Source organism: Saccostrea echinata, unplaced genomic scaffold (genome assembly GCF_033153115.1).
Source record: "Saccostrea echinata isolate AGI-Se365-2 ecotype Australia unplaced genomic scaffold, CSIRO_AGI_Sech_v1 ptg000036l, whole genome shotgun sequence".
Taxonomy (NCBI): domain Eukaryota; kingdom Metazoa; phylum Mollusca; class Bivalvia; order Ostreida; family Ostreidae; genus Saccostrea; species Saccostrea echinata.
The window spans coordinates 1428495-1452422 of NW_026889785.1; the positions used below are offsets into that span (position 1 = coordinate 1428495).

Sequence of the window (23928 nt, forward strand, 5' to 3'; positions counted from 1 at the left end):
AATTAAATTGTTCTTTTTTTAAATGAGACAATCTTTTGTTTACAGCTTACGTGTGTTACAACAGAGGCATGATAAATATATATGTGTCCTTTATAACAGTGGTAGCAAATGGATATGTTTATGAAACAATGTAAACAGTCAGCTATAACTAATGTTTGTGGTAATTTCTCATTAATATTGGGTTCTAGACTTTGAATTCCTGATTAAAATATAGTAAATTTAAAGTATGTGCACTGTAGTTATTCAATTTTAATTTTTATTGAATTTTACATTAATTTATATCCAACATGCTTGTGAAAAACTTTTTGAAAAGGAAAAAAAAATAGATAATTTTATGGTAAATTGTCAAATCTGTCAAAAATAACCTATTGAATAATCATTCCGTTTGAAAATCCTTGGTAAAATAGGAATTACTTACGCTTATAGAGGGAAAACTCCTCAGATTAGATTCACTGTCCCCATCATCATATTTCATTTTGTAAACAGGACACAAATTAACTTTCCATCAGACTTTAAATTAGAAAAAAAACAGCTTATTAATAAATATATGTTTTTATATATAACATCATGTCATGGTGCGTCCTGTTACTGAAAAGTTTAGTCTGCGAATTGATTAATAACAACGTGGTTTTGGCCCTAATTTTTTCTCTCTCTTCTCTAAAAGCCACTGAAATGGATTTAAAGAATGAAATAAAATAAAGAAATCTTGCCTGTTTTTATTTATGAATATGCCTGTATTAATGTTTGTTGTATTATTATGTGCCTTATGTATGCGTTTTTTTTGAGTGTATAAAAGGTTCACATTTAATCATTTTAATGTTAGATTTTTTCTCTTATCTTAACATAAAACACCAAAGAGAATTAATTAATACATAAATGCATTTAAACGTGTTAAAATTAATTTGATTTAAACAATTTTTATTGTCAAAGTAATGATGGAAAAAATGTTGAAATGAAATCTTAGATATTTATTCCAAATCATTATAAAAACACATAGTTCGATATTTTGTGCTGAAGATTTATTCCTAAGTAGGCATTGTCCACATGTTGTTATAACGATTTATGTTTGCACGGCATCTACAGTAACACTATAAAGGATCGTATGTTATTATAGCAACACAACAAGCAAAACAAATGTTGAGCAGCATTATTTTTTATGTCATATTTTTACCGGATATTATTGTGTAAATAAAAAATAGCATACAGGTTTTTAAATATCAACATCACACTGTATTGTTTTGCACATAACTTTATAACAAATATGACGTTCTGAATTGTAAAATAGCTTGCAGATGATGTCATGATGTGTCCAAGAGTAAACCATCCATCTCAAAATTTGTTAAGTGTTCAAAAAGCCTTCAATGCTGAATTTCAGATTTTGATAGTTACTTCCTTTGTTTGTTTTACTTGTTTTACTTCCTTCCCTTCGAGAATATTTCACTCCTATCGTACTGCAGGTGGAGGAATACAAGTTTAGACCCGTACTCAGCACTTACGAACATTGAGCAGTGAGATATCTCTTACCTGCAAGTATCTACATCGAAAAATGACCTCGCTTTTTACGTCTCAGCTAAAGGACCGATCTCCAAATCCTGCAGTAGGATTCGATCCTGCTTTTTATTCCTTTAACACGTAACATCCAATTGTTAAAACATATTTTTGATAAAAAATTCACCTACTAAGAATTTTTATAAGAGGTCATGGGCTATCATAAATTTCTCAGGCTTTGACAAATTAAACTCTTCCAGGAATTCGCCTGGACTAACTTTTAAAACATTTCAGTTTGGTGAGGACTATATATCATCTATATATCTCCTAGAAGTTCGGAAGTAAGAAAGAAAAGGCTACACTGTATAATAATATATGATGAAAAGGTGAAGATAACAAACAGAGATGATCTCAAAAAAAAATCTACAAAACAATAGAAATCTATAAACAGGACATAAAACATGGTCCCCCGGAAATTCCATAAATGGGATCAGGTGCCTAGGAGGAGTAAGCATTCCCTGTCGACCTTTTTACCCACTGTGAGCCCTATGTATTGATCAGATAGAAGGAACATTCCGTAGTCAAATTTAGTGAAAACAAAGGCCATACAATTTGTAACACGTCAGCCAAAATACATCACAATGATAGGTTATTTTTGTTAACAAGGTCATTATAAAGGCCATTGAATTTACAAAATGCCGACTTTAAACATGGTTTTTGAAATCCCTATAACATCAACTAATCTGTCAGTGGTCTGCCTCGTACACCAAACATGATCTTGAGTATAGGGGAGTAAACACCATATGCAGGCGATAACGGAATATTACTACAAACTGATGAAATAAGGAAAGTTAACGATGGAAAAGTTAAAGTCATCTCGTTTTGTCATACAATTTAGTTGTTAGTCGGTCTATAGTCAGTAAAACATCCTAATATGAAACAGATGTGGTACATGTAGACTCTGTGGTGTCTTTCATTTCTAGTTCACTGGAATATGTCGAGTTGACATATGAATGACCAACATAGCGGCAGAACAATAAAATTCACTATTCTTGTCCCTTTTCCCATTGATGGTGTATACAAAAACTCGTTAAACTTGGTTTAGCAGTTCCAGAAAAGAAAAAAAATATACACAGGAAGGTTGAAGACGACATTCAAAAATAATAAGCATGCGTCCTATTTGATCAGCGATGACTTGCTTGACGTGTAAGTATTAAATCAACATCTGAGACAAAATTCCAATCTTAACTCTTGGTCATTATTTGTGATCCACTTAGGACCAATCTTAAGTGCAAATTTATGGAGTTAAGTCTGACTTAAGACAGTTTCATGATCCTGCAGCCTGATTTATCGTTTATTGTTAAACAAGTAACTTGTATATTTGAACAAAATCATTCAGTTTGAAACATTTACTTATTGACACTTTAAACTTTTTCAAGGTAGTCTTAGAGATCAAATAATTATCTTTAATTTCGATACTTTCTTTTCCAATTATTGAAAGATTTAAAAATGTTTTCCATGAATAAAAATAAAAAAAAATTGTTTTCCTTTACACATCCATTTTTTTAAACGTAAGCATTTTAATTATTCTTCATCTCGTCATCAGCTCGGCTCGTACATCTCTATTTGTTTTATTCTAGATTAATTTGGAAAAAAAGATCCGGTTCAGGAAAAAAAATTACACTTACCAAAACGAGCTAAGACGGACAATAACAACATTCAATTTAAGTACAAATGAAAAAAAATAAGCAAAAATGGTTTTTCCTCAACAAAAACCCTTCTTTACTTGTTATAAAAAGCATTTATATCACTAAATTTATCACTGAAGTACATACATGGCACTACAAGAAGTGTCAATGAAATTAAAGGTATATTTATTGAACTAGATCTTTCTTTAAAAAGATAATCCTTCAATAAATAAATAAATAAATAAATAAAAAAGAAAGATCTTCAATATAAGCAAAAATTTTAATTTTCTAATATCCCATGAGTAAGTTCAAATATCTAAATTACAAATAAAGATTTTGTTTTTTAATCATATGATGCAATATACTATGTTGGTATTCATTTTTTCATGACCATGTTTTAAAATGAAATGACTGTTGCTGATTATAGTCTCAATCAGGAATTGTACTTGTAATGAAATATGCATGGAGATAACGAACAGTATTCAAGCTCAAAGTCCATTAAAACAAAACAAATAGGGAGCAGAGCAAACACAGAGCTCCAAAAACAGAAGTGGGATGAGGTGCCAAGAAGAAGTGAGCATTCCTGCTGACCGGTCACAGCTTGTACCTGTAAATGTGTTATTAGTACTAGAGGAATTGACAAAGTCCTTTAATGTCAGGTTAACAAGTTTGCAAGTTCTATAGCTTAAATACGCTTTGTACAAAAATGTTATTTAAAGGAAATTATTTCCAAATGTAAGTACATGTATATGTTGGCATGTATACAGTACTACAGTATCACTATTTATGGCATATCAGCCTTCCCTTCTATTGATTCTTTCAACTTAGTGAACCCTTTCCTTGCAAAACAATGAGTGTCAAACAAAGAAGATACATGTATGTTAACTTAAAATCATATTGCAAAAATTACATGTGATGTAAATAAGATAATTTCCACAGATTTTGAGTATAAAGTATGCCAGAGCTGTAGTACATGTGTATTTTACAATATATACGTCAAAAAAGAGATGATGGATACTGACATGTTGACAGGAGTATGAAGGAACAAGGAAATGAGGAATCTAGATCGACCCTGCAGAGGGAAATAACTTTTATTAACTTAAAAGTCATCAATTTACGATCAAGAGATATGGATTGATATGTTGAACGCTTCTATGAACAACTTATCTTTGGGTTCCTAAATACGGGTACTGTATACGTACATTTGGAGGTGTTTTCTATTAAGAGCCTTTTGCAGAAAGAAGCTAAGTTCATCGCGCTAAATGTCTTGTATGTATTTATTTTTATCAGCACATTCAGAAAGCGCTAAATCAAGTTTTCGCTAATTTGCTCTAAAATCAATTTCCGCAAAAAATTACATATAATTCACAGTAATCATTGGGACAGTGTGTGCTTTAGTGAGCCCTAATTTTTGTTTCTGTTTTTGACTGATTTTTTCTGGATGCATGATTAATAACATATATTTGATTTGCATAACCTTTACATTCAGCATCACCCACAGGCTGTCTCTATACACCTATACCATAACATATATGGGAACTACTTGTCGCCTGCCGCACTGAAAATAGTGCTATATAGTTTTAAAAATGGAAATTATTCGGGGGCACTATCGTGCCATTATGTGTCGGGCTCGCCAAAGTGTAACAAATCTTATTTTGGGCGCCAGCTGCAGGCGCTCTCTCCAAACCCCTATAGAATAAAAAAAGGGTATTACTTTGCACCTTGCAGTCCAGATACGGTGCCTATGTTACCCTTTTTGACACCAAAAATCATACGGGCCATAGTGAGTTGAGATCACTTAACAGGAGCAGGTGTTAGTTTGAGCATGAGGCCTTCTCTTTAGAGCCTTATTATGGTATTTACTTCGGGTTTGATAAATACAGTAACCTAGTCAATAAACAGAAAATTTTGTCATTGGCCTTTACATTTGCCTGTGTCTTGGTTAATATTAAAGGTATGCAGGCTCGGTAATAATGTTTTATGCTCTCTTCACAGATTTGTATTGTTTATATATTTTTTCTGAAATCGATCACTGTTCGTTATCTTCACCTTTTTCATTGATGTTATCGATGCAGGTAGTGCGGTAAATGGAAGGACTGGTTTTACCAGCAGTGTGTTGATATCACTGTTGAGCAGGCCACAAATGTAACAGGCTACCAGTGAATATCTGAGCTGAAAGCAACCTTAGTTATTGCATGTGTATTTTGTAACTTGGAAATTTTCGAGCCTAGTTATTTCAATTATTGATGATACATGTATCGTAAGTCATTTAAGATGTCACAGATAACGGAAATGTTACAGTTTGAATTTGTGTAATTTTTTGAGTGATTTTCCATTTTTTAAAACTGGATACCTTCGTAAAATGTAAAGAGTTATCTTTGTCTACCCTATTTGTGTTCTCTGTACTGTGTTTCTCCAGCCCCTATATCAGCCTTAGTTTTGTCTGGTTCAGTTTATTTCGCTTCGTAGATATAACCTGAGCGCACAATTCCTTCTTTGTCATTGTCATAAGTTTAGGCTCGACTAAAATAACTTCTGAGTGCTTTTGTCACGTCAGGAAAAAAAAAGGTTACCCAAGATATTCGATATAAATTGCACAAGTCAATTTATTACAAAGTAAAATAAAGACAAATGCATGCTCAATGAAATAAAACTTAAACAAAAACAACAATGTAACATATACATGGGTATACCACACGTCGCAGAGACCAGCTAAAAGCAATCAGGTTAACGAATGCGAGAGTTTATATATATATATATATATATATATATATATATATATATATATATATATATATATATATATATATATGATGTTTGTCTATTTACGAGTCGTGCTAAGCTTTAAGTTTCATAGGAATTTAGGATGAAAAGGGCGCGTTATTGTTTGGTTTTAACTTTACGTTTGCATTAATCGGGTCTTGGAAAACACAAATGTTTACCAAACGATAATTTTTGCTTTAGAGATTTCTATTGATTGATTGAATGATTGTATGTTGTTTTACGTCCCATTACTCATTGAAATAATATAATTGATAGTTCCCTTCTATACAAGGATCTTATGAATTTGTTTATATGACCTACATGTAGGGTTTTGAACAAAATCAAAAAACTGCAGAATTAGATTCACCCAAATACATACATATATAGAATTAGAAAATCAAAAATTACAGAATTTTACAGTTTAAATGAATTATTATTTAAGAAATGTTTAAATACAACAGTTGCAATGCCTTTAAATAAGAAATTGACAATTTATTCTCTTAAAAATCATTTGTAGTAAAATATTTTAATAACAATAAATAAATTGTCGGTTTCCTGATTATAACAAATATGTTTTTCAAAGAAACCACTACTGTGAGTGCGAAATTGTTAAAATATCAGCCATCCCCACATTTCTTTTGCTGCAGGATTTTCTCAGTTGATGCTGAAATATGTGATTTTAGTTGTTCTATAACAGCTCTATACTTCCCATTGCTAAGTCTTTCAATAGCCTAAAAGTAGACAAAAAAATAAGAATCCTTCTTAGAACAATGATGAGTATTGAAAAATGATAAATATTATATTTTTATATCTTTTTTTCAGGTAAATGTTTCCAAAAACTGTAGGTTTTTTTAAAGATAATCAATTTATTCATTGCATTTAGTATAATGTAATTCAGGTAAATCATGTCACAGGATTTATCGACTTGGAATATACTGTTTAAATTCAAAAAAACATTTTTACCTGAGTTAAGTCTAACCAATATTTTTCAAATATATCCTTCTCAAGGACCTTGGTTTCTGACACTGCATGATTAACCTTGTTTCTGTAGCACCGGATGCGTTCCACATCATTGATTTCCTCTATATCTTCAATCCCTGGTTTCTTTCCCCAACCAGGCCAATCTTCTCCTTGATAGTTTCTCAGCAACTTGTACATTATCGTAATGTCGAATGTAGAAGACGTTGGACAACTTCCGTCACCTTTAATTCAAAGTCTTCTTCAACAATATTTTTTTTACTATCATATTTTTCACTCAGTTGAAATGAAGTACATTGTTTTTTACTATCACTAAAGTTTGAAAGCAATGCGAGTCAGTAATTTACTAAATGTATGCACAAGCTACACTTTTTATATAGACTTGGAATCTAAATTAAGTGCTTCATGGTTTAGTTTTCATTTTCAATATGTTCTTATTTAACTATCTTTTCACTACTTTGTGGTTGATTTCATAAACTCAATAAAAAGCAGTTAAATTCCTTCGTTTAAGCAACATTTTTTTTTGTTTTCAGTACAAGAAAAAAAGACAATATGTGGCAAAATATGTCGACGTGTCTTGATATAAAAACAAACCTGGAAATAGAACCATCAGCTGTTCTTCCCCAAATCTGTAAGGACCTTTCTTCATATCGTCCATATCTTTTTCTAGATCTCGTGGAGATAATTTGTTATCGAAGTAATTTTGCAACGCATCTCGAGAAATTTCTGTCAGTTTTTCAAACATCTCCCAGTTCCGCTTCTTTGACTCCTCAGCAGACACTTCAATATCAAAAATTTTAAATATTGTAACATACAAAATGCATTGATCTCTTGTTTAAATTCTAAATTATAAGCTTGAATTAATGTGAATACAAATAAAGGAACTCCTCGGACAAAAAAAGAAAAATTAAAAGTCATTGCTTAATTTTATTCTTATTACAAAGATATAACAAGAATTTAAATTTAATTGAAAGCGAGGACTTACATATACTTTCTACTACGAAACTTTCATTCCTTTCTGCGATAATTTCACATCGTTTTCTTTTGCCTGAAATAACAAGTTTAAATGATGAACTGCAATTTGGCGAAATTGATATTGACCCAAAGATATTTGTTAAGACAGCAAGTCTAACGGTACGGTAGGCTTATAGGAAATACATAATATATGATTTACGCTGGTATGTTAAGGCAGCACCCAGAGCGTTTTTTTTTTTGAAAATTTACACTTGTTCAAAACTCGTAATTTTCATTAACCATCAAAGACACATAAAAATAATATTATCCACTGAAAAAACGTCAAAGCTAAAGGACGCGCTTCACCATGCCGTCATCACGTGACGTCTGTAAATAAAATATATGCCTGAATGAAAAAGCAAAAAGTTTATCACTGCACCGTGGCTAAATCGTTTCGGCAGGTAAGAATAATTAAGTAAAATTTCTCTGTGCCATAGAATGCTACTTAAAAATCGCCCAATCTTATTAAATTTTTTTTTCGCTTTCGAACACAATCTTCCCATAATTCTCCAAATTTGCATATCCTTCCAAAAGCTTTAACGCAAAAATGCGAATTGGCCAAAAATAGAGAATCCGATCCCCTGCATTAGCCCTTGAGGAGGATTTCCTAACATACTTAAACACTTCACTAACACTCAGCAAAAATTTGATTAACCTTTACGACGTCATTGGTTAAGTATTAACTCTTGTGATAAAACCTTTGTTATTTATAGCATCAGAAAATAACAATGTATTTTTTTATAAATATTTTCATTTAATTTTAGGAGGATAAAAATTCTTTTAAAAAAGATACCGTCCTTATAGCCTACTGTGACTTCCTGTGACTACTGTGACTGCGTTTATATCGCGGATTTGCAAAGGTCAGAAGATCTGGATGTAACCTTAACATATCCTTGAAGTACTCGGACGAAAACATTATATTCACCTTTTCCCAAAATCCTAAAGTCCATAAAACGTCTATGTCATGTCTCTTCCCAATGGGACAATTGCATTGAATCACAGTCCTTTATTTCATACACATTATTTTCCGGAATAAATGTGGGATCATCCTTACTGCAGAAAATATTCAGATATTTATAGCCCTTTTGAAAAATTTTCTTCTCATCAAATGTCTTCGTCAATTCTGTTAAGGCAATTTCAATGGCTTTTCCAATTTCACAGGAAATCTTTGGATGCAGATTGTTGATTCTCAAGACTTGTACTTGGATGTCATTATCAAATATACCAACAACAACAGTGTGATTTTCGGTTTCAAAAACTGCTGCTGTGTGATACAAACATTGACTTTCGTTTTCATCTGACGCTGGGGCCATGAAATTCACAACTTTGGAAGAGGCACTCTTGCTCATTATAACTATGTACTTAGTTACTTTATTTAATACCCAGGAGCAGAGAAGAAGATTTTCAAAGAATTAATGCATTTTCACAATATAATCAATAGAGCCCCGCCCTAACACCAGAACTCCTGACCCTGGGGCCATGAAATTCACAATTTTGGAAAAGGCACTCTTGCTCATCATAACTATGTACTTAGTTAGTTTATTTGATACCCAGGAACAGAGAAGATTTTCAAAATAATAATGCACTTTCACTATAAGATCTATATAGCCCCACCCTAACACCAGAACCCCTGACCCTGGGGCCATGAAATTCACAATTTTAGAAGAGGCACTCTTGCTTATTATAACTCTGTACTTAGTTAGTTTATTTAATACCCAGGAGGAGAGAAGAATTTTTTCAAAGGATTAATGCATTTTCGCTATATAATCAATAGACCCCCCCTTTTCACCAGAACCCCTGACCCTGGGGCCATAAAATTCAAAATTTTGGAAGAGACACTCTTGCTCATCATAACTATGTACTTAGTTACTTTATTTAATACCCAGGAGCAGAGAAGAAGATTTTCAAAGAATTAATGCATTTTCACTATATAATCAATAGAGCCCCGCCCTAACACAAGAACCCCTGATCCTGGGGCCATCAATTTCACAATTTTGGAAGAGGCACTCTTGCTCATCATAACTATATACTTGGTTACTTTATTTAATACCCAGGAGCAGAGAAGAAGATTTTCAAAGAATTAATGCATTTTCACTATATAATCAATAGACCTCCCCCTTTTCACCAGAACCCCTGACCCTGGGGCCATGAAATTCACAATTTTGGAAGAGGCTCTCTTGCTCATCATAACTATGTACTTAGTTAGTTTATTTGATACCCATTAGCAGAGAAGAAGATTTTTAAAATAATAATGCACTTTCACTATATGATCTATATAGCCCAGCCCTAGCACCAGAACCCCTGACCCTGGGGCCATGAATTTCACAATTTTGGTAGAGGGCTCAATGCTTATTACAATCATGCCAACAGTTTGACTGCTTGATGTCCAGGAGTAAAGAAGAAGATTTTTAAAAATTGCATTAATTTTGGTGGTTTTAGCCCCACCCCTCAGCCCCCCCCCCCGGGGGGGGAGGGCAGGGACCATGAAATTCACAATTTTTGTTCCCCTTTACCCATAGATGCTTTATGCCAAATTTGGTTGAAATTGGTTAAGCGGTTTCAGAGAAGAAGCTAAAAATGTTCAAATGTTAACACACGTCGCACGACGACGGACGAAAACGGATATCGATAGGTCACCTGAGTGACTCAGGTGACCTAATAAAAGTCAAAGAAATTGAATACAGAACAGTTATGTCGGTGTTGAATACTCAGTATATTTAGACATAATTTCCATTCATTTCTATTAACATGTAAGAGTGGAATGTGCCCTAATTTATGACCTTGCACTTTGCTGAAGAGTTAACTCCCTCTGTTTTTATTTAATAAAAATCAATTGTGTAAAAATCGCTCTCGTAAAAATCGTTTTCAGTTATTATTCTATTTATAATGATTTAAAGCATCTTTCGACTGCAGTATTTATTGATATTCTTATTATTTGATTTGTTTAAATGCTTGTCCCCATAGACTGCAATGCAATAATCGTTAATTAATTACTGCTTAATTAATTACATTTTTTAAAGTTTCTTTTCTACTGTAAAATGCTTTAAATTAATATCCGAGTATTATGTATGTGATGAATATTTACTGATAAAGAATTGATAATTTTTCAGAAATTTTCCAGAATTTCACTTCAATGTTTGAATAATATTTTAAGAGTTGTTTTTTTTTTTTACTTGTGGCTCATTTCACCGTACATCGGACTAAAATTAGCCATGCATAGGACAACTTTTCGATGCATGGGAAATCACTTTCATTTTCATATAGAACCAAACTGGTTTTTTTTGTTTTGTTTTGTTTTTGCAGAAATAGAAATCAAAAACTTTAAATTTTCAGCGAAAATACAATTTATCGATATATGGCGACTAGTAGTAGACTTAATGTATTTCTACAAACTAGAAGATGATGACCAACGAGACAAATGCGTTAGTTTCCATATGATATATATTGTAAAGCCTTTCTACGGGTTATGATGCAACTTAAATCTCCCCCAAATTTGTGGATCGATAAAGTCGGTCAAATTTAATTAGAAGGTTAATTATTAAATAAAAGATAAAAAGAAATATTTCCATGTCACTGATTTTAAAGCACCTTGATAAAGGTATTACATTCTTCCGGCTCAAATACCGTTTGTCCGATGCATGGTGAATATTGTCCGATCCATGGTGAATTCTAACTCATTTTTTAAAAAAAGATGTTTTTGATGATATTTTCTCAATAAATAGCATAATACTGTGTCACAAATTTATATTTTATTCACATTCTACATGTTAAGCTCCATTGTGATAACATTCGGTCGGTTGCAATAGCGCTAGAACTTGTTGAAGTACGGGGGTATCCCATGCATGGTGAATTCACCCTATTTCTTACGTTCCTTAGAACTTCATCACTTTCAGTGAACAGTTTTTTAAGCGCTGCCTTCAGAATGATAACAGGGAGATCTATTTTTTTTCCTTCAGAAGAATTAATGGAAGACGGCTCCTGCAACTTATATTTTGTACAAGCCAGGGACAGATGCAAAATGTCAGAAATAATTTTCTTTATTTCCACCTTACTTATCATGTATGTCCTCACTACTTTTCTGATCTTTGACCAGCTACATTCGTGATCTGCCTCTGGTACACCGCCTATGTACAACTAAGTTGGTCTTTTTTCTTGTTTTTATCATTTGTTTAATTCCCCTGCAGTCTTTTTTTGAAATAAACTTCGTAAAAGCTTTCAGTTACTCCGATAACCTGTTAACCGTAACGTAAAGACTTTACGGGTTTTCAGGAGCGGACGGCGGCTAAATGGCCCTGCCAACAGCGTCGGAACTATTAAAGTACAGAATATATAATACTCTGCTAAGCACCGATCACCCGTAAATCATGTAAGATTAGATTAAAAAGAAATGGTGCCTCCACTAAGCAGCATAAGTTGTACATACTGGTTCCCGAATGTATTCAATATAAATATTTACTTAAGGACATACACAACGTAGTTTGAACTTTATTGTCTTTCTCCCTGCAGTTGAAGAGTTCCAATACTTGAAGGAAACGTGTGCTACATTCTAATGTCTATATATGCTTTTGTACACTTCTTCTAAAACAAGATTGGATAAACAAAACTTCTAGAATATATATTTAGTAATTTTTGTAAATTTTTCTTTGAATTCCACAAGAATTTTCATCAATTGATATCTTTTCAAACACCTGGTAATACATGCCGATTTTTTGTCTACAAACATCTGATGGCACTATAATCTTAAATTAAGAATATCTTGAAAAATTATCAGTAGGTAAGGTATGTTGCGTATGTCCTTAAACAGGCTCACAGTAATAGACCATATTCTCTGGCCATTCATTCATCTGACCCAAACCACCCTTGTATATTTTTCGATGCTCTAAAAATAAACTGAATATACTGTTCATGTTTCCAGTAGGAGATAATTCACAATGAATCATAGCAGTAGACTGATAGAGGCTTTGATGTAATTTAAGTTTATTTCCTGTCATATTTTGATGTAATTTAAGTTTATTTCCTGTCATATTTTGATGTAATTTAAGTTTATTTCCTGTCATATTTTGATGTAATTTAAGTTTATTTCCTGTCATATTTTGCATCTGTGACCGGGGTTTTCCTTTAAACTAAAGCCAAACATGTTCAATGATATCTAAGTCCAGAGACTGCGCAGGCCAGTTCATTTTTTTCTCTCGAAATTCTATTTCTGGTAATAAAATTCTATGTTACACGAAATCGATGTACCTATGGAAAAGCTCGAACTATAACTTGACAAAGATTATTATCTAGGATAATATTTTTTTTTCTGAAGTAGTGTTCAATTCAACTCGACACAATGTTCCAATGCCGTTAAAACACAAAAGGTCCAATTCCATAATGCTGATCTTGCGGCCATTTTCTCATGGTGTTCGGCCTCCATCCCTTGCGGGTTTTTTTTTTATTCGAACATTAACACGAATGTTCGCCAACACGAATCTGTGATTCGTCGCTTTCGACCACATATGTACATTCCACCCCTCATCTTCCTATTTTCAAATACATGGTCATCTCATAATAAAAGGTTATAATTAAGAATAGAAATGTGGGTTTTATAATCAACGATCAGAAAAGTCAAAACGTAAATGAAAGGAAAATTTATTAGACAAGTCCTAAACTGTTGTCATTGAAAGATGATTTTTGTTCCAGTATATAAAATCCGCCCAACTAGTATACACTGCATTTATTTTAATACAGATGCATATAGATCTCTTTTTTTAAGTATAAGCAAAATTTAAACGTTATAATAAGGGCACAATATTTTCATGGCGTGCGTATAAAAAATATGTATCCGTATCAATCACAGATATTTTTCGTTTTAGAATGACTTAATCATGTATAATTCATGTGCATTGTAGACGCTGCTATTTTTTTTAAATCTCTGTAAAAGGATACTGAAGTTTACTATAGTAAGATTGAAAATGAAAGATTTGATAGATATTCAGTATTATCTTAAAACATTCTTTGACAAAGATTTTGAATAATTTATAAAATTGCATCTAAGTATTAGGCTTTATATTGTATCGTATTTTACTAGGATGTGATCAGAAATCAGAAATCTTTTTATGCATCCATTATACAATGAAATATAAGACTCATTTCTCAAAAAAAAAATACACTGATATTTCTATAAAACAGAGAATAAATATCCTTTTGAAAATGCTTTATTAATTTAAATAGACAAATAGACAAATAAATACGTAACAGACATGTATAAGGTGATGATCAAGGGAAGTTATCCAGTCTATGGGGAGCTAATCCTGTCCGGTCGATATCTGAAAAAGGATATATTTGTTACAATTCATTAGATTTCAGTATTGCATTCGTTGAATATATGACAAAGTACCCTATAAAAAGTAAAACCAATCGCGCAGCTTTCTTGTACAAATGAATTTTTAAGACTTAATTTCAAACATCGTGTTGCATTCATATGTACCTTTTTCAACAGTATGAATTTGGTGTGATTAAAACCATCCATTGACTTAAAGGCGGTCAATTTTGTGAAAAATTCTTATTTGCAGTAGAAAGTATAACCTTAATACATTGTAAAGTAACAATTTTAAGTGGAGAGAAAATTTAAAAAAAAAAAAAAAGGAGGGGAGGGGGGAAGGACCAACATTTATTGTATTCTGGAATTTCATTTTAAACGGTATTGGTTCACTTGTTCAAAAAAAATTCTTGTAAGATTTTTTTTTTATTTCAGCTCGCTTCCTACAGGTATGAATCTTCCAAAGTTTCTAGATACCATTACCTTTTTCAGTAGTAGTTTTTCTTGTACCCCATGCCACGCCCATACATTCCTCCCCCGTAAGACGGGTAACCGCCTATTCCGCCACCATACATTCCTCCCCCGTACATTCCTCCGCCATAAGGATATCCACCCCCGTACATTCCGCCTCCGTATAGTCCGCCCCCGTACATTCCGCCGCCATATCCCGGATATCCGCCTCCGATTCCTCCTCCGTAAGGATATCCACCTATTCCCCCACCGTACATTCCTCCACCGTAAGGAGTTGGGTAACCGTAGCCCCCGCCAATTCCGTAGCGGTAACCTCCAATGGCTCCCCGGGGTCCAGAAATATAGCCGCCCTGGATACCGCCATATCGCATACCGCCTCCATATCCCGGATACGTGCAGGTTACACAGGAAAGCGTCAGGGCTACGCAGACGATTGAAATCAGGATCTTCATTATGCTTCTGGAAATAGAAAGGGGGGTGAAAAAAAACATTTTTTTTTTTACACTGTAAGTTTTATAACGATTTTTACGTACCATGATTTGTGTAAACAAGCCAAATTGTTAGAAGCAAAAGCAGATATTTTTAGTGAAATTGATACACATGTAAATTATGCTTTATAATAAACAATTGGCTATATTTGTCTACTTATGTATGACTTGCGCCACTTGTGGTTTTTATCAATATAATAAATAAATAAATAAATAAATAAATATACAGGCCGTGGTAGCCAAAACATTTTTTTTAATGTACAAAAAAAGGAGACATATAGTTGTCAATGAGCCCTGAGGTAAGTAAGGTTTTTAAACTGTCGAAAAAGATTTAATTGATTATTTTTTTTAATTTCATGGTTTTAGTGTCTCCTATATGTCTTAGAGGCAGGATGGCAATATTTTATATGCAATTGTAACTAAGCTGTTTTATTTCTAATGTTTGGCATGGCAGTTAAATAAATAGATATTTTTTTAGATTTTTTAAACTGAAATTTAATGTATAAAGGTTTTGCAAAGTTCGAATACTTTTAATTAAAGATCGAGATCAATATGGATAAAAGTCACATTAAAAACGAAAAAAAAAATCTTATTATAAAATTATAGAAAGTTCAGCTAGCTGCTGCAAGAACCGTCACTGGTCTTCCGATTTTTGCTTCTAGAGACTCGCTCTATTCAGAAGCAGGAATGAAAGGAAAGATAAAATCAATGTCTTTAAATTCAAGGATTGTTTTTCTGCACATTAGTTGAATATTAATTAAAGTATATAGGATTTGAGGTCCAGGGTTCTGACTTATAACATAAAAATACATATATTTCTCAAAATATCTTAATTTAATTTAAAGTTGTATAGAATTTGTAAAATTTCAGTCTGCATTTCACATAAATTATATAATTAGAGTCTTACTGCTTTGACTTTAAAATGTAAAAATAATTTTGAGAATGCGGAAAATGACATATAGCTAAATTTTGAGCACAAAGGTAGAATAGTATTTAATTTTCCCAATTTTAGTTTTAGGGATTTTTTTTAGACTGTTATGAACAGTAAAAATTATTCTTGAGATATAGCTATTTGTTGTAAATAAATAGAAATTTATCATACAAAAAAGTTTACAAAGACAGGATATTGCCTTCTTATTCTTCTTCATGTTTACAGACATTCTTAATTAGTATCGGAAGTTATTCTTAAAGACCATTGAGGACAAATGATACAAACATTTATGGAAAATCTTGAACAAAACAATGTATAGATAAATACGGACGATTGCAGAAAGGTAGAATATTGAGTATAATAGAAGTTGACAATTTCTAAATAGTTCAAAAATTCATTCAAAACTAAAATAAGTCTAAAAATATATAGGAATCCAAGCATCCACTTTTTATTGGTCACTTCTGTATTGAATTAAGTTTCCGTCTATCCCCCCTTTTTTTGTTCACCACCTTACCTGTGTAAATTGTATACTCCTTTCCGTACCTGCTAAAGGAAACCCTCTCTCCTTATATATCTGGTAAGAAAGGTTTCTCTTGTAGACCAGGGAAAGTTTTCTCTAATTATCCCCATGTTCTAATTAATCACCATCGGTAATTAACAAAGGCCTTACATACACACTGACCACTACTACATGCGGTCATCAGAGATCGAGTTAGTCACGTGACCTTTGACCTGGACAACAGAGGACAAGGTAAGGTTTTGTTTCGTTTATTCATGGGATTAGATCCGTTCTTTTATCTTTGAATACACAAAATTTTTTTGGATTGAATGAATACGGAATTTTAAAGAAATCAAATGATAGAATTAATAATTATTAAATAAATGAACGGATTTATATGTGCATTACATTGGTAACAAAAATATGGGAAATAGACAAATTCCGGCAATGCAAAATATTTCAGTTGTTTTAATTTCAAAAGAATAAAGACCTGTATCACATCAAGCAAGACGCGTTAAGAATGTATGCAACTTGAAAGGGGGGGAGGGGGGGGGGGGAGTCCAAGTCTAAATTTAAAATTGAAGACACTAAGTATGTACAGTGTATGTATCTTTATGTCTACTTTGCAACGATTACATGCTAACGTGTCGTAAAGCACAGGAATTAAAAAAGTGACACTTTTAATAAAGTCATCTTTATCATAAACAAAACCATTAAACTAATTCACATTCAAAACACTTAATTTAAGTAGACAGACATCCCCTGTCAGATAAACAGAGGTTTTCCCTGGTGCGGCCTAAATTTTTTCTCTTTAAAGTGTTTAAACAACACGGAAGGCCGTAAATCTTCCTGAATTAATTATCTGGTCAACAGGTAAAAATAAAAACCAAGATTTAATCAATCAGCGGTAATCTATCTGGACTCCTCTCATAACGCGGTCCACAACTTTTAAAGATAAGATTCCTCATGTTCTCTATTTATTAAGTTTGACAAGCATTTCCTGTATTTAGGTTTTTTTTAATTATATATATTGATATGGCGAAGCCCCCGGAAGCCTTTGGATTTTAGAGATTTTGCATGATAAAAATGAGGTCTACCGAGTAGACAATCTTTACATCTTCTCGACGAAACTATGATTGATGCTAACTTCGACAATTTGCCACTGCTGTTGATATTATTTTCATCTAAGAAAAGAAAAGGGCTTAAATGATAATCATAATGTGCCTGACTAATGTGCATCAACAAGCGAACTCAGAATTTTGTTTTCATCTAAAGACATTCCTCGTTAATTTTCTATCTAAATTTGAAGCCCTTTAACGGTATATGGTGACATCTCTGTATGAATGAAATCTTCTCGAATGGGACATAAACAAGATACAATCAATCAATCAATCAATCGTTAATTTTCATTTAATCTGTGATCATAAGTTGATCGTCTGACCCATTTTTGTTGCTGAAAAAATTATATATCTATTCTGCAGCTGAAACTTTATCATGCTGTCAGCCCTCCTTTATTAGTCCCCTACCGGTGAAACCGGAAGGGACTATAGGTTTCCTCTGAGTCTGTCGGTCTGTCTGTCTGTCTGTCCCTCTGTCTGTCGGCCAGTCTGTCACACTTGGTTTTCCGCACTTTTTTTCTAAACGCTTATTCTTTTTCACCACCTGTGACTTTTGACACCAAACGTACAAATACCCACTATTACCTAGGAATCTGCATTATAGCATTTCCTCCTTTAACTCCTAGAATCCAAGTACGAATTTCTACAAAGAGGGGGAATATGTAAGCGGATTTACAGGTCTCAATAGCTCAGTGGTTAGTGTGCTGGCAAAATCTAATGAATTGTCTTACCAGAGTTTAATAATGAGAACCATTATATAGTCAGCTCAATCAAATTTACAAATATTGTCTTTTGCCGAATTTTTAATACTTCGTGAAATAATTTTCCTAAAACATTTAAACTCAGTTCCTTTAGATTGTTAAAATTGAGATGTTTCTATATATTACTTGTTACAGGAATTATTGATACAAGATGCAGAATTTTCACAATCAATTATTGAAAAAAATTCTCTTAAGAATATTTTAAGACATATTTAACTCCTGTAGATGGAAAAATACAAGTCTTGTAGATGGATGCATTTTTTACAAGAACAGAAAACAATGTGTTGTTTTCATAAAGCAAGACTTCATTATGTTATCTAGTATGAATCAAATAGGTACATGTATGATAGTAAGTATTATTTTCATATATACCTCACTTTTTTAATTTTATGCTGAGATAAAAAAAAAAAATATTGATCTTTCTGTTCATTGTCTCAAATTTTCTTCATATCATGATTAAACATAATGTTCATCTCTGAAAAATTAAAGCAACGCGTCATACTTCAAACTACTTTCCATTTAAATCTTATGCGATTGTTAATGGTGAAATTTGATTTGGGGAATTATTAAAAAAAAAAAAAGTGAAATTTAGAGCCGAGGGATATCTCACATCAACTTGAAAGTCTTCAATCGTTGAAGTCCGCGTTGTATAATCGTTTATGAATTGCTAATCAGCAGTCTTAACTGCAGACATCTGGCTCCGAGGTCATAAAACTTAGCCAGCTCACTTTTGAGATCAATCTAAAAATCTCAGATTCCGGGCTTAACTTAGACCGTCTCACTTTTAGTGTGCCATAAAGGGAGACTGAGCTCACTTTAACGTATCACACCGGTAATTGTTTTCACTATATAATTTTATATAGAATAAAAAATCATTAAAAATCAGGTATTCGAATTCATGAAAAAATATTTAGCAGGAAATGTTAAACGTTACCAGTCACATCAGCTGACACCAAAAAATAGGGTACGTACACGGCATTTTCTGATTTTTTCCATCCGCAAATAGGAATACCCTCAAAACCACGTGTATTCAATGTGTTTATAAACATCCTGTGTGCACCCCAGGAAGTGGCCTCGTATTTCCCGAAAGAAATAGTTCCTGTCAGAAACCTTTAATATTTTACAAAGTACATAAAATATCCTAAGCACAGATACCAAAAATGTAAAAATAGAATAAGGGAAATTTAAAAATTTCTCACAATAAAAAAAAAAATTCTTTATTATGTATGGAACTACAATTGACTAAGTTCATTTTGATTGGTCAATTACCAGTGTGATACTTTGAAATTTTCTCACTTGAGACAGAAACTGAGACCAAAACCGAGCAGGATATCGAATGAATTGAAGGATATTTTTACATGTGACAGTGCCACGGCCAGTAAGTATTGCGCAATAGTGAAACGTATTAAAATAAAATTTAAAATAAATACTGTTTTTTGTTCTTTAATTGCGCTTACTATATGTTAATTGTTACGTCATTTTCAATAATTGACGTCACTGACGTCATCAACTTAATTAAAGCATCAGGCAGCAAAAAGGAATTATGGCAGATAATGATATAGAATTTCTTTTAACAAAAAATAATGAGGAAAAGAACGTTAACGAACCATACCTGGAGTAAGCTAGAAAAAGAAGTATTATACGAGGAAGCAAGTCGGCGGGTAGGTGTTTTAGACTCAAAGTTTAAAGGTGCCCAGCGCGGCAAAGCAGAGAAAAATCGCGCCTGGGAAGAGATAATAGGAATTGTTAATGCGTAAGTATAGAAACTCATGCTCAGATTGGGGGGGGGGGGTCCACCCCCCTCCCCCCGCATTTGCAGAATTATATATTAAATGTATGTACTGAAGCAAATAAAAAAAAAATGCCAATATGGATATATAGATTTGATTGCTTATTCTTTAAAATGTGTATAGAAGATTCTTTTTATATAAAATATTTATCACACTGTAATAATGATTTTATGAGAAAGTTTGTCATAACTTCTTCATTTCATATGCTAAATACTATCATTCTGTAAATCGGAAAAAAACAGGATCATCCGAGATTTGAACCCGGAGCATCCTAAGCGAGAATGTACCCCTAGATCTTTGAGGAACTTTACTTTCCAATGAAAACAACACATTAATTACTGTAATAACCATTTGAATTCCTTTTGAATTGTTGGCTTTAGAAAATATAGAGAATTGTACTCACTTTCAGAAGTAATTCAAGGCTATTTGGTCACGTACAGTTCTGCCATCACCTCCCAAGTCTTCCGCCTCATCCCACTCATCATTTATGATGATGTCCGCATTTGGCAAAATGTCTCCTCGCATAATACCACAATTGTGTAAGACACAAGAGGCAATGATGGCAACACAGGCCCTCTGGGGTGATACTCGTAATTCAGTGTGTAGACATGAGAACCTACGCTTAATGATGCCAAATGTCTGCTCTAACAACACTCTTGTCCTACAGTGTGCAGTATTAAACCGCTGTATATGAATCTCAGATGGGTTCAGGTATGGCGTCATCAGGTAGTGTTTAAGGGCATACCCTGAATCTCCCAAAAGTATTCCTTATATGTGTCCTGCAGTGGGAATTAAGTGAATTTCTATTATGATGATAAATTGAATGAAGGCCTTATTATTTTTTCCTTATGTGATTTTCAAAAAAGGTAAAATTATATGCTTATCATTAACTTACTTTGTTTTTACAGTCAAGGTACTAGTATATGACCTTTAGCTAGCATGTTTGTACATACAGAGTTTTCTTATAAATATAGCAGAATTTCTACTCTTAAAAATATTCGGATACATATAAATTAAGATTTTCAAAATATATTTTTTTCCAAAACAGGAACAGATTGAATGATTTTAAATTTCAAATGAAAAGGATAACTGAAATAAAAAAAATAATAAATCATTTAATAAGAAATGCAAAACTGCAATTCTCAGACAAGAATCAATGAGAAATTGATAGTCATAACAAGGTACCATTTTCAAATTCTCTACATAATGCAGACTCTTTGAAAATTCTGGAATCATGGACTGATCCTGGCCATTTAGCCACAACATTTGTGATGGAAAAATCAGGGCCACATATCATCTGCAATAACATAATAGATATCATGGTTATTGAATCTATTGTCATATCTAAGGACAAATTCTTAACGAAATTTACAAAGAGTCACAGCTACAAATATAGCTATACAACAAGTAGTACATGTACCTGAAAATTTTTGGTTGTGCCCCCCCCCCCCCCCCCCACTGAAATTGCTTCCTACGGGCTTGCATCTTATGTATGCAAGGACCTGTTTTGCTATAAAGACTTCATTTAAAAAAAAGATAATTTAGAATCATTAAACTGCATTATTTGGAGTATCAAGAAAATTGATCATCTAAACTCTCTGAGATTTGAGAGGAAGGGAACTATGCTTAAAATCTCCATAAAAGTGTGCATTTTCCTTAAAGGAGATGGGTGAACAAGGCGCGCTGAATGCCTATATAGCTTCAGATATATATAAAAATCATAATCAGTTTGTGAATTTAGTATTTACAGTAAAGTTCTCATTATTGAAATTTATGAAATTATGATAAATAAAACTTTTCTGAGGAAAATTTTCTCTGAAAAAATTATTGTGTTTTTGAAATAATTTAAGTCGTATTCTTGGGGTTCAAACCCTGGCAATAAAAATCTCGAGTACCGTTTACCTTTGAGACTAACATGATCACCATTACGCTATACAGCTCTACGAATTGTGGCATTTAAATCATGTTTGTGATATGACTCTTGACTAAATGGACTTCAAGTATTTCTCGTAAAGATGCGAATGTTGTGTCATAAAAGTGTATTTTTAAGGTATAGTGGGTCTTTGCTCCATGTTTTTGTTGACCAGAAAATGTATATTTTTTGCAAACTTTGAAGTTAAATTTTGAAAAATATGGAGCGAAGACCCACTCATATCGAAAAATTGTGTTTTAGTATGAGAAAATGATCATTTTTGCCATCTCTAGTGTGTATGCTATTTCATAGGCAAATAATTTCAATCTTAGTGAAATTTTTGCAAATTGTGGAGATTTTACATAAAGTCTACTTTAATTTCAGATGAAATTTCAAAATATCAAAGAAGATTTTGTTTTAATTGAGATTTAATTTTTCATTTCAAATAAATTCAGAATAAATTAATAGCATCTCCATTTTCATTAACCTGTCCTACTTTTTTGTGCACCCTTTGTAATTTAAATTCAAAATCGATTTTTATTAACTTTTGTGTTTTTATGTGGTAGCTCAGTCGATGAATACTGCAAAAAAAAGGGGGGGGGGGGTCGTTTGTCCTTTATTGACTTTTGTGGTCCATCTCTGAATACTATAACGGGAGAGGTTCCCTAATTCTCCCCCCTCTTTTTTTGGTAAAAGTACATGCATCATTCAATGAATCGTCTGCCGCCATTTGTGTTCGATGCCTATTTAAATTTTATCACATTTTTAGAATGGGTTTGAAAAAATAACTTTCTACAAGATTTATTTCCCCTTGTGGTAATTCTTTTATCAATGGAGCATGGATGGAAAACAACAACTACCGGGTATATAGAGGATGCCGATACTGATCAATAACGAAAGGTAGATAAAGATATATATTTGTTTTTTAACTTCAGTGCATTTATTAAGATACTTATTTTTTAAGTAAAGGGGAAAACACATACAATTTATTGTGCGATATGACATATGTGCACCCATGATTAAAAACAGAGACAGAGTAATTTCACGTTGAATGTGAAATGATAGTTTGACTTTCATAAAGAGGGTGTTAAATACATGTACCTGCAATATCAAAAAATCTACTCTTGAATGCAGATAGGTCCATAGGGAATTTAATGTACCTCTGTGCGAAACTCGCAAGCAAGGTACACACACGGCGAGCAGCTCTTCCAGTCGAAGACTTAGCGATTCCCAGTGGTTCACCAACGAGATTATAAAATGAGCCAGTGGCTAGGAATCGTAGGGCTACCAGCACTTAAAAGCGGGGGAAGGGAGGAGTTTCTCTTTGGTGGTCTTACAAGATCATCGTACAACAATTCCACAAGGAAGAGGATGGTAGCAGGCCTGAAACGGTATTTAGTATAGACCTCATTCGGCTCCAAATCCTCCAGTGGGTTACTTCTATCCCTGAAAACACGCGGACGTGGAGCCTTTCTCTGCCTTTGAATGATGTTGAAAATATTCAACCTCGCTGCCGAAGACGCCATATTGAAAGTGAGATCACAAATTAAGAAGTTAGACACCTTTTAAGTTGTCTAACTTTTTGAGCTCAAAAATGAGACCAAACTAAGAAACTGAGACTGAGACTGATGGGACAATTTTTTATGGCACACCTAACTTGAGACTGAGACCAAAATCTGAGACCGTCTCAAATTCTGATCTCAAAAGCGAGCTGGCTAAGTTTTAT

General features: G+C 32.9%; 2 protein-coding genes and 1 pseudogene across 2 annotated transcripts; all 3 read right to left on the bottom strand.

Annotated features, from left to right (window-relative positions):
- Positions 1-6556: 6556 nt before the first annotated feature.
- On the bottom strand, positions 6557-7702 carry LOC133199831 (uncharacterized). The gene is made up of 3 exons (XM_061335658.1): positions 7512-7702; positions 6903-7141; positions 6557-6670 (listed from the first exon to the last, which is right to left on the bottom strand). The coding sequence occupies exons 1-3, from the start codon at positions 7660-7662 to the stop codon at positions 6557-6559; spliced, it is 504 nt and encodes a 167-aa protein (XP_061191642.1). The 5' UTR covers positions 7663-7702.
- A 7018-nt stretch (positions 7703-14720) lies between these two features.
- LOC133199832 (ctenidin-3-like) lies at positions 14721-15158 on the bottom strand. Its single transcript, XM_061335659.1, has one exon. The coding sequence runs from the start codon at positions 15153-15155 to the stop codon at positions 14721-14723; it is 435 nt and encodes a 144-aa protein (XP_061191643.1). The 5' UTR covers positions 15156-15158.
- A 5537-nt stretch (positions 15159-20695) lies between these two features.
- On the bottom strand, positions 20696-21587 carry LOC133200031 (putative nuclease HARBI1; annotated as a pseudogene).
- Between the last annotated feature and the right edge of the window lie 2341 nt (positions 21588-23928).